Here is an 11,956-nt window from a genome sequence, read left to right on the forward strand (position 1 = left end):
TTTTTACAAATCAGCCTTTCAATTGTCTTCTTTTCCTTCTTCTGTTCAATGACTGCTTCCTCCTCTGGATCAATCACAAGTTAAAGAGGATCGGAAACTTTCTTTTAAGTTTAATGAAAGCTAGAAAGGTCACACTAAATATCACTCCCTGTCTTTAAAGTCACATTTCTGCATACAAATATAAATATCATTATTCCCAAATAAATAGGCAGCTCATGCATAGGGATGTTAATCAATGGGGAAATTTTACTTATTCTTTGCTCCTCCTTGTTCATCCACAAAAGCTTGAGCTAATGATATCACATTGTTTTTGGCTCTCAGTAGTAAAGAGGGGAGCTTCTTGCACCCCAGTGTCATCTGTGAATGAAGATTAGCGGGGCCAAAGTTTTCCTCTGTTTTCCAGGCTTGTTGATGAGGTGACCTGCACTGAAGTGCACCATCTGCATAGTCAACACCTCCACTCAACCAGCTCTACATTTGCACAGGTTATGGCGGCAGAAGACCGACTTCCACGTTAGAGGAGACAAGCTCAGCTTCATCATCAGCCTTCACCTCTGTGTCCACAGAGGAGCAGCTTTCTCCAACAAGAAAATAAATATTTATCCACTTTTATAAGTATGAGACAACTTTTTTATGTAGACTTTGAGTTTAGTCTTTGAAGAAAACTGATAAAAGTGACAAATGAATCGTTGTAGTCTGTTTGCAGGAGCCAAGAGGCTTGTGTCTGCACACCTTCCATTCCTCCCCATCAGAAGAACATCATATTACCTGTGGCCAGATAAGGACATGACCTCATGACCTTCACAGAGAAGCAGAACTCTGGACATCCAGTTGAAGGCCACAGTTTTCCCTCTGCTGACAGTCAGGATGCTGATGGAGATCACTGCTGGCAGCTCTGGCACCCTGCATGAGCAGAGCCTTCAAATCCTCTTCACTCTTGTCTTCTGCTCCCAGCAGCTGCTGTGTAGCAGCCTCTTCTGCCCCCCAGTGGAGAAACCACAACCCTACAGATCAGTAGGGTGGTGGCTAAAATGCTCTAATATGAAGCACCTCACTTTTATAATTTCAGAGGACTAGCAAACTAAAGTCTCTGGACTTGGGCCCTTCTTGAATTTAACAGGGGTGCTGCCATATTGGATAACTAGTGCTGCCATCTATGGGATAAAGCCAAACCTATGCAAAAGAGGCCCAAGTCCAGGAATTTTGCACTTAATGCGTTTTTAATGTCAAGCATAGTCAATACATTACAACGGACTTGGGAATTTTTGTAAAAAAAATCAGATAGCTTTTACTTTGAAGACCATAGAACATATAATCATATAATCTTTATTTTGAAAAATTGTGGACTTGCGCCCCTTTTGAACTAACTTATTTATTTGTATCCACAACAGCTTCATCTTCACCCTGTTAAAAGGTTTTTCCAATACAAAAATTTCACCAATGGTATAGTCAGGGAAAATGCAACGTGCAAGTGGTGTTGAAATGATCAAAAAAATGAATTTCCAACTCAGAAAACACACGTGAACATTGGAAAATTAACAAATCTTCCGACAGCATATGAATGCAGGCTAACTTTCTGCACCTAAACAAAGGTTAATTTATTTGTAGTGCAACATCTATGGGTAGAGAACAGAAATACAGAGGAAATAAAACATTAAGGATTGTCCATATAATTTATTCCAGTTTCAGGGCTGTAGTTTGCCCAAACCCTGTTCTAAACCAACAGTAATGGCAACGTAGGCAATAATTATGTGCAAAAGCCAGGAAACTATGGTTTTAGGGCAAACTGGCAGAGATAGTATGATAGTGTGGGCTCTGAATCCAGACTTAGAATGGGATTTCCTCCAAAGCAAACTTTTGTTGTGCAATATTTCATGGAAACCCTTCCTCTAAATTCCACATTCCCTATTCAGGAATTTATTTGAGGGAGTCTGGATGACATACCCGAGTTTACGTACTCCCTCCAATACTTTTTTATTTATATCATCTTTTTCTCCTTCTTTGGATCATGTTTTCACATTTACTATATTTATTGTCATCCTAGCTTCTCCATCGGATGTAACTAAAAACTTTACAAGGAGAATGAAATACAGTACCAAGGTAGAGAAGAGAGATAGAATTGTGTTTTTTATGACTGTAAAATGAAAAAAGACCCTTTTTAAGTGCTGATGGATGGATTTGTGACATGTGCATGCTTCAATATTTATTTCTGTCGGGACAGTCTATTGAGAGTGTTCAGGGCTGAAAATTCAAAGTAAAACAAAGGGCAAAATATCCCAGCAACTGATCTCAGCTGATCAACCGCAATAAGCTGACAGGCAGTTGAAATCAACAACAGGGGAAGGAATTTGGAGGATGGTGAGGAAATCAGAAAGACCTGTGGAGAGAAGGAGAAGAAAATGAAATGATGAAACACATTGTGTCAGCTCCTGTATGATTGGTCTCATACATCACAGCTGAAGGGGTGGAATTCAATTACCGGTATGTTTCTTTGTCAAATTTACTGTGACTGCTCGTGATTTAAACTCTAAACAAAAGGCTCCTTTGTTACAGTGTTTAGATTTCAGGTAAGCAATGAATTACTGATGTCATATATTTGTCACAAACCAAACAAACAAAAAATAGTAAAATTCCATGCATGTGAACAAAGGTTATAAAAACATTTAGCGAAACAAATTTTTTTCAGGTAACACACGAATAGCTTGGAGAAGGAGTAACTGAGAGTTTTAAAGCTACAATGGAGTGTTTAGACCACCATTGAGAATGTAATGAATGAATGTATGAGAAGAAAGTTTTAAAATTAAGAGACACATTTCTAAATTGTATGCAAATACAATAATACTTTAATTAATTAATAATTAATAAATAATTAATAAATTTATATTAATTATTAATTAATTATTAATAAATTTATTAATAAATAATTAATAAATAATTTTCCAAAGACTCAAAGTGATTGCAAGAATTATATACGTATATATATATGTATATACATCATGGTTTTCTGCAAAAGAGACAGAAAAATTGTTTTGTACTGTGGAAAGGATAAATGGGGTCATGTATGGTGTGATTTTAGGCAAAAACTTAATTCAACAGTGAGAGTATTGAGGATAAAATGTGGTTGGATCTCCCAGACAGTGACGAACATTACATTCCTCCTTTTGTAAGTGGCACACTTGTAGAATCGGTGACAGACAAATCATTTTTTGGCCCTGCAGTTTTTAAAAGCAAAAGACAGCACTTGTTGTTGAATCATGCTAAGGGATTAGTCTAAATCAGCATTAATTAGTGACTGAAGTTATTGTACTGGGTCAGAGCACATATGCATTTTGAAGATCTTCAGTCAAACTTCAACAAAGTAACACATTTGCACATTGTGACAGCGCACAAAGTTTTTTAAGTGAGCATTCTCAGTTGTTTTTTTTCCCTCCTTTTTTTTAAAAGACACGGGGCAAAAACATTTTCTCACATTCATTTAAGCCAAATTGACTTTTTTTTGTTCTATTGAATGTTATCACCATATGTATGTAGCGTTGCCTACATTAGGACAAAGCACAATAAAAAGCAAAGCTTCTTTTACTGTAAGGTCAGAGGCTCAGTTTGTTTAAATATGTTTAGCAGGCAATAACAATACCGTCCACCCTAAAAAACCAAAACAAACCAAAAAAAAAAAGTAATAAATCCTGGATGAGCAAGCCCCCATTGATTTTTCTTCAGTTTCCTTTTTTGGTCTAGCTAAATGGTTCATTTTGGGTCTGACGGATCCTAATCTGAATTATATTTTGCAGAAACTCTGTGCCTGCTTACAGTTTTAGGCATTTTTTTTTTAGATTCGACCTTTAAGTCCTTCATCCAGTGATTTGTTTTGCAGCACTGAGTAATAAAACTTAACGATGTCTGACAGGCTTTCTTTCCACTCCATTTACAGCCGGCTTATGAAATGGTGTATGTTGCTACACTGCAAAATAATGCTGCGGGAATCACCTAACCTGGTAAATCATCTGCAACAGAGTGAGAGACAATCAATTCAACTTCAGCTGTTGCACACGTGCAGCTATGACCTCCCAGAGGAGAAGCTCTTGTTCCACTTAAAACAGAACATCCCCCAAACAGAAGATTCCCAAAACACTGCTCCGCATATTAAATCAAATTAAATCAAGCCTTTAAAGTCCCTTTCCAATTATCTTTTGATCTATTGTAAAAGCGTTTCCAGTGGTCTTTTAGTCATAACTAGAAAAAAGCTTAGACGAGGAATACAAAGACATACATGGATCTATTCATCTACAAGTGGATGCATCAGAATGGAGAGGAGCAGGGAGCTTGTTGTCTGCTGAAGTGGCTTCTATGCAAAGCCTACAAGGTTTTTCCAACTGCACTTTTTCCTCTGCTGCTGGTTCAATGATTTAAATAAAGCAATATTCTGAATTGCACTTTTAAACTTAATTTCCTTTTTTCTGTATATGTCCTCCATCATCAGAAAATGCCACAAGAACATGTTAAAACATCCAAAACACAATTTTCATCCATGTCTAGCTGTCTTGAAGAGTAATATCCTGTGACGTAAGACTAAAAAGATTAAAAAGCTCAAAGTTTAACTTAAAAAAACACGTAATGTTATAATAATACACTCAGTTTAAGATCACTAAACCATGGTATGAAACTATTTAGTCAAAGAGGCTCGTAAACCCTTCTCAGAATGGCAAAAAAATAAATGAAAAATAAATGTAATCTCTAAATTCCACCACTGGGGGGCGGTGTGGCTTAACAACTAAGCCGTGTTTCCGGTGCGGAGAAGAGGAAGAGTGGAGCCGGAAGCGCTAGAAGCGGCTGTGAGTGAGGAGGAAGCAGAAATGTTCATATCTCAGGTGTTTAGAAATGTTAATACATGTTGGTGTTTTTCACAGGCAGGTTGTTGGATATTTTTACTAATAGCATGCACTAAGTCTCTATGCTAAAGCTGCTAATTATTTTAATAATTATTATTTTTCTTTGTAGATGCTGCAATAAGCAAGGATTTTTTTCGATGTATTTTCTTAGCAAATAAACAAAAATCCTCATGGGCCAGCTCCTCTCATCAGCAGAAGAGCTCTCCCAGCTGAAGGATGCTCTAGCCTCCGTCCTCTATGAAGCCATGTTGGGAGCCGGCGCCGGACCTGACCTCAGAGTCGTCCATCCTCTCATGTTAGCCAATCAGGATGAGTGCTTTGCCTCCCAGGTTGGCCTCATGGAGCAGCTCCAACAGGTGAACAGGTTTTGTGAGACGCTGCGACTCCAGTGCGGATGCTGCTGCAGAGAGGGGAGGCAGGTCTTTGCAGAGAGAGGCAGAGTAGGGGGAAATCATCCTCCTGAAGTGCAGATGGAGATTATCAGGAGGGCTGGCAGGACACAGTTTCCTTGAATCAGTTAAGATAGGGCAGTTGTGGAAAATGAAGCACCACTTTGTGCTGAAAAATGGCGCTCTGTTGGGATCATGAAGAGGGAGGAAATCATTACAAGGGGCCAGGAGGGACCAGGACTGTGTGACGATAACAAAATGCTATCAACTGGGTTTCCTGTAAAGAAAAGTGATAGTTCTGTTCATCAAACTGTTTGAGTCAGAGAGAGGACAGGAAACCAACAATCCTGTCGTCAGCTAACACAAAAACTGCATCTTCACTTAGTTGCAGGGTACTGTTGAGCAGCGTGCTCCCACCTACCTAAAGGATCTAATTGGCCGACTGTCGACATTCTCTGATGAACCTCGCCTGGCGGGCTTGTTGGGATTAGTGATCGCCATGGTGATGGATATAGTCTACACGACTTCTAAACAGTCATCAGGAGGAAAAGGAAAGCCAGTGGGTTCCTCATCATCTCAGGTAAGACCACCTCATCTTCAAAGGGGGATTTAAAAAAAAGTGACTTTTTAAATGTTGATCAGATTGTTTTGATGTTAATCATAAATTGTCCTTTAAGATTGTTTAAAATGTAATTTTACAGCTGAACCTCCTGTTTAATAATCTCTAGGTTGCTCGTCCTTTCTCAAAAGTTTTTTTGGAGTGGTTTTTTTGTGGTATTCCCCCCCTTACAAGAACAATGTACACTGAGATTTAAAATTAATAAACTCTGTAAATAAACTCTCTGCATGAATTTTGCTCTTCAGCAGAGAATCTGGGAGCTTCAGGAGGTGATGGAGGAGCACCTGAAGCGTTGCAGGATCAACCTGACCGATAAGAACAGGCTGATCCAGGACTTCCTCAGACTCGAGGCCCAGTTCAGCCTCATCCTCACCCAGCTGAAGACCTGTCTTCTTGGGGGGGATTGCAGTTCAAGGTACAGATGCACAGGGGGAGGGGCCTCTCACTACAGTAACACGGAGTACAGTTTTGCGGTGTAATCATGTGGTTGTGGTCAAACTGTCTTCATCGTTTCCTTTACTCCACGTCCCACCAGTTCTCTGAGACACTGGGCCAGCGGAGCCATCTTTCACACCCAGATGTTGATCCATCTCGCCCGCCTTGAGGGCAAGGCTGAGCCATTCTCTGCAAGGGCAGCGCTGGAGCAGTACAGAGAGGACCTTGCGCAGATCATACCTGCCTACAGGTGAAACTGTCAGTCACCTGTATTACTCAGAGGAGATGGAGACCCTCAGTGCAGAATAAGGGTGTCACCTGCATGTTTATATTGGGAGAATGAATCCTGAGTTCTCCCCAAATTCTGCTTGTCTGTTCCATCAAAGAATCTCTTAAGTGGAGCTCCGTTTAGCATAACTCCATCTGCTTTTCAGAAATAATCGAGTGATTTAACTCATGGGCAGTGTGAAGGTGAACAGAAAAACAAACATGTGGCATTGTTCTGAAATGTTGGGCATCATCAAAACTTCAAAAATGATTTTGTATTCTCAGATTAAATAGAATTGGTATGCTTCTATTAAAGTCCCATCCACTTATATTTTGATTTATTTTAAAAGCATATCCAGTGGTCTTTTAATTATAATTATACTGTTTTTGACCAAAATAAAAATAAAAAGCTGTGTTGTTTTCTAGGACATATTTTCTACAGAGAGGCAGGAGTTCATTCAAAAAATCACCTCTGAGTCGTGTGTGGAACCATCATTGGGGTCTCTCCTCGTTGCAGAAAGCTTTCTGTTTACACTTCCACTAGCTTGAGGGAAAAAAAGGACCAGAAGGGATTATTTTTTAGTTGCAGAGATTTTCTTCTGGCGTCCTCCGTATCAGCGCCGTTGCTCTTTCTGTTCAGGATTGACCGGGGCTTAACAAAGCATAGCATTAAGGCTCCACAAGTTCATTTGATAATCTCCCAAAAACGGAATCAGAATATGTTCTAATAATTTCCGATTTCAATTTTATGCAAAAAAATATGAAGAGATTCATTTCTTAACTTTTTTTTCAGTTTTTTTTTCTTTTTTCATTTCACAATCTTCTTACCAAACGGCAATTCTTTAATGTTGATGTTTCAGGCGGTACAAGTCCAGAACAATCAGTGTAATCAAATGTAGAGGAGGACTTGTAGCCCAATCTGACTCCCCGTGTGAGGTGCCTGAAGAGGGAGCTATGACTGGACTCACTATGGTGGATAAAGAAACAGGAAGCAGCGTGACCATCCCTCTCTCCCTCTTGGAGGCGAAAACAGGTAGAGTTTGTTGTAAGACGTCAACGTTCTGCTCGGCACAACAGAGTTGTTTTCTGACTGAAATCCTCACTGAACAGGGCAAAGATCTTCACCTGATCAGATCTCCACAACTGCCTCTCCCCAAGTGAACCTGGACCTCATCACCTCAGATCAGTACGCTCAGGCATACCTGGACCGCCTGTTCTCGGCGGGGGGACCTGTGTCAGAGTTGGAAGACTTTTTTGCAAAAGCGTGTGCAAAGCTGCAGAGTACCGAGCTCGTGTGTAAACAAGCTGAGGGAGTTCCTCCTAAAGGGAATGCAGAGGGAAGAAGTGAGAAGCAACAAGTTAACGTGATGAAAGTGGAAAACACAGAGGAGTCCAGCCAGACTAATACAAGCTTGAAACTGAGTATTGTTGAGACCCAACCTCAGCAAAGCCTCCATCATGATTCAGCATGTGCGTAAAAATACAAAAATGACAGTTCTACACTAAAAACAATTAAAAAGATGCAGTAAAAATGTCACTGTTATTCATGATTTATTCAAATAAACGTGTTAACATTACGGTGGACTGGAGCCTCTGAAACTAAAAGATAGGTTTGCAAATGTGCGTTTCCGTTGGGATCTAATGACTCCATATGGAAATTACATTAAAACCTTCATTTGTGGGCAGATGTGCACAAAAGCAGAGGATTGTCCATACACCTCATTACCCATTCAGTTTTTTTTTTTTACATGTGAATAAATGCAGACAAACACTTTCCCCCTCAATGTCATGCGTAAAAGGAAGGTTTCAGGTGTGATGTGAGACAAGAGTGTCAAAGAAGGAAAGGAAAGGTGTTAGAGGACTGTAGAGAGAGCAGCCATGTTGCTGGTTTAGACAACGGCTAGAAACCGACAGAAGGCAGAGCTACAGTTTTATATTCACCCATCCAGACACTTTCTGCTAATGTTAGTTTATGTTTCATTTCCTTTTTCTGGTCTGTTTGTAACATTTGAAATCTATAGACAGGGGTGTATGCTACCATTTTTCCACAAGCGGTTTTGACTGTCAAGACAACACTGAGTTTAAAGTCCAGCTTAGACCCATGAAAATTCAGACTAAACAGATCCAGTTTTTGAAAATGTATGCTCTGAACTGGCAACGTGGTTATTGTTTTTGGTATGAAGCGGTTTGCTAAACTAAACACGCTTACCTGCCTTTGAGAAAAAAAGTTTTCAGGGATTTAAGTACCAGCTTTTTGTCAAACCCCCCGCTGATCAGTTAAGAACAGCGACCTGTCTGCTTCCTGCACACGGCGTGCATGTTAAAGCAGGCGCCAGGTCTAACGGGCCGCTTTTGAGTGACGTTCACAAGGAGAGACGGCCCTTTTTCTTAAGTGCTTTTCACTTACAAAGGTTGAAGAGACGCTTTCTTCCTTGGAGTTGTGGTCTGTGATGCAGCAGGTGGGCGAGCAGCACAAAGCTCTTATGAGGTGCTGTTGTTGGAATGTAAGAATGTCAGAGCAAAGGAGGGAGAGTGAGCATGGAAGTGAAAGACACAAGAAAGATGAGGAAGTGAAATGAGGAATGCACTAAGTACATCCCTCAGGATGTACTTTAATCATCTTTAGGATTATTAAACTTGACAGGGATTCTGCCTCATTTTTTTATTTATTTCTTTTAACAATTTATGTGAGTTACTTTGATTATAAGGGAAGTTATTACAGTACATGCTCAGAAGACTGATGCCTTTTCAGCATGGGCAGCTGCCATTAAGGCCGCCTTTACACTGCATGGTTCAAGTGACCCAATACCGATTTTTTCCTCTCATTTGGCACAGATCGGATATGACCGGTGAACGCGTAAGCAGGACAAAAGCGCATGGATTCCGTTTTTCTCAGATCGGATACAGGCCTCCCTCATATGTGGAAATAAATCGGAGACGAATCGGATACGTGCATTTGCGTGTGCCGTGTAAGCAGACAAATCGGATATTCCCCAGTAAATGCAAGTCGTACGTCAGTGACGTCAATTCAGGACACCACCGACTAAGATCACATGACTTATTAAGATGCTTTTTGTGCGCTGATTTTGCTGTCAGCGTGTTACATTTCTGCCTCAGGCTTCAGACCGTAGTCAGAAACCGCTGTTATGTCCGCTCCGGACGCAAACGGTAACTAATGAAGCGGGACACCGTTGCTATGGAACAGGTTAGAAGCCGTTTATGTCTTTGGGGGACGTGTATGATGGGGAACGTGTGTGTGTGCGAGCGCGCGCGCGTGCTTGCGTGTGTAAGGAGAGAAGAGTGGGTGTGAACGCGGAGCGGGTGAGTGTCGGAGAACCGTAAATTAAAAATAAGGTGTCTCCCCCAAAAGTTTTGGAGTCTTTCTTAACCCACTCTGGAGGCTGAGGGTTCAGAACGGAAAAGTGAACCCCGAGGAAATCTCCCGTGTGTTTCTCTGACTACGGTCGGAAAAGAGAAGTCATCGCGCAGGAAAGGTTCAACACTTGGATCAAACTGTTAGTACAGCACGTCTGCAAACACTTCCTCATTCAAAACTCAGAGAGAGCCGAGCAGCCCTCCTTTTACTCCCCCATGCATCCCCTCTGGAGCGCCCAAGGCAACGCCTCCTTCCGTCGCCGCCTTGCCTCCATGACAACCGCAATCACAAAAGACTGAAGGAGGTCAGCGGAATGCTGAAATGCTGCTACGTAGTCCTCAGAACGTCTACGTTTGATAGTTTCAGCATTGTATAGTCTAAATGCAAAAATCGGATACGGGTCACTTTTAAAAGATGATGTAAGCCGGTCGTCAAAAAAATCGGATATAGTCAGAAAATCGGATATGAGCATCAAGACCTGCAGTGTAAATGCGGCCTTAGACACATTCAAAACTGCTGTTACAGGACTCTGTGTTTCTGTTCATGCTGTCTGAGAAGCATTGGAGTTCCTTCCTTCATATCCAACACAGCTATCTTTGATTTTGTTTTCTGTTCAGCATTTGTTCTCATTTATCAGTCTTTGATGCATAAGACATAATTTTGTTTATGTACGAACTAAGTATATTTATTTGAAGGTGATTTTTCCAATTTTAAGGTCATCTGTCAATACTGTTAAATCTCCCAACAAGCTTATTTTTAGATAACAATAGGTACCATTTACTTAGAGAAAGTGTGTTGAAAATGAATGTTTATGAAAAATATCATTTTAAAAAGTATTGAGGTAAATGCCAATGTTTTGTCATTTTGAGCCTCCTGAGACTGTTTACATCTGACAGAATACACCTAAAAATGACCAGGTAAACTTTAACTGGGATGTTTTTTTTAAAATAATATTCAGTCAAAGAAACCTGATATTAAATTAGAAGATGTAACTTCAAAAAATGCAATTTTTGATTGAAGTCTTTTTTTTTTGTACCTGCATTTTCCTTTTATCTTCATAGACAAACAACCATTCTATACATTTTCTAAGTTTGTAGTTTCATGAAGACTTTGTTTCAGTTTTTCATAAAAATAAATAAATAAAATCAGGTTGTAAAAAAAGCTTTGGGATCAATGTCCTGTTTCCCTCTGGCCTCTCTGACAGGTGTCCTTCATCCTGATGAAAACAAGTCACTCTGTTCAATGGGTTTGTGAACTTTTTGTCACATCTGGATGTGGGATGACACTTTATTAGCCTTAGCTCATCAGTCAGAATCAACATTTGTATTTTTGTCTTAAAATGTGATTATTCAACAGAATCTTCAGGTTCATGCTTGTCTTTTATCCAGGATTCATGCTTTTTTTCCCCAAAAGAGAGTTTGTTGATAAAACTGTCTAGATTGAATCTTTCTGCATTTTGAGAACAGCTGGAAAAGTGAAAGTTGACAAGAAAATTCTAGTTTGCATAAATCCAATGACAGTATGTGTTTGTACCTTTTTGTTTTAAACTGATTCAATTTCATGCAAATATCTACAAGCCATTGTTTTAGATACACGTGTTAGTTTTTTTTTAGTTAGTAATCGTCATGTCTCGTCAGTCTTATTCTTATGTTTTGAGTTGTGACAGACATTTTGGTCAATGTCTGTCACCTGTGTTGTCTCGTGTTCCACTTCCTGTTTTATTTTGAAACATTAACTCTCCTTTCGTTTCAGGCCTTGTTACTTCCTGTCCTTGTCTGTCCCGTACAGGTGTGACTGTTTAATCTTCCCTGATTGTTTCCACCTGTGTTTCCCTTCCTCGTGTCTTAAATAGGCTGTGTCAGAACTCCTACCCTAATCCCTAACTACTAAAACCCTATATAGTGCACTATATAGGGGTTAGGGCGGTAATTCGGACACAGGGTCAGTCTCCCTTTGTCCTGTGCCAGTTTGTTTGGTTGTATCA

At 40.1% G+C, this 11,956-nt stretch overlaps 1 protein-coding gene across 13 annotated transcripts; it reads left to right on the plus strand.

Moving 5' to 3' along the window:
- Positions 1 to 2,300: 2,300 nt before the first annotated feature.
- On the plus strand, positions 2,301 to 8,133 carry LOC101167588 (uncharacterized). 13 transcript variants are annotated; one of them, XM_078932419.1, is made up of 7 exons: positions 2,301 to 2,481; positions 4,996 to 5,242; positions 5,661 to 5,855; positions 6,140 to 6,309; positions 6,430 to 6,579; positions 7,457 to 7,629; positions 7,707 to 8,133. In XM_078932419.1, the coding sequence occupies exons 2-7, from the start codon at positions 5,057 to 5,059 to the stop codon at positions 8,072 to 8,074; spliced, it is 1,242 nt and encodes a 413-aa protein (XP_078788545.1). In that variant the 5' UTR covers positions 2,301 to 2,481; positions 4,996 to 5,056; the 3' UTR covers positions 8,075 to 8,133. The 13 variants fall into 13 exon arrangements, with proteins under 13 accessions (XP_078788545.1, XP_078788546.1, XP_020555833.1 ...); XM_078932420.1 differs by having other exon boundaries at positions 5,038 to 5,242; XM_020700174.3 differs by having other exon boundaries at positions 2,302 to 2,481; positions 5,079 to 5,242.
- The last annotated feature ends 3,823 nt before the right edge of the window (positions 8,134 to 11,956 follow it).

Source organism: Oryzias latipes, chromosome 15, assembly GCF_053564925.1.
Source record: "Oryzias latipes strain Hd-rR chromosome 15, Olatipes_Hd-rR_3.1".
Classification (NCBI taxonomy): Eukaryota; Metazoa; Chordata; class Actinopteri; order Beloniformes; family Adrianichthyidae; genus Oryzias; species Oryzias latipes.

What these genes read in the sequence shown, in the direction of transcription:
- LOC101167588 (XM_078932419.1), top strand. Translation starts at nt 5,057, where the DNA reads ATGGGCCAGCTCCTCTCATCAGCAGAAGAGCTCTCCCAGCTGAAGGAT. An exon ending in TCATGGAGCAGCTCCAACAG is followed by an intron (nt 5,243 to 5,660) that starts GTGAACAGGTTT and finishes ATCTTCACTTAG; the next exon opens with TTGCAGGGTACTGTTGAGCA. An exon ending in GGGGGGGATTGCAGTTCAAG is followed by an intron (nt 6,310 to 6,429) that starts GTACAGATGCAC and finishes ACGTCCCACCAG; the next exon opens with TTCTCTGAGACACTGGGCCA.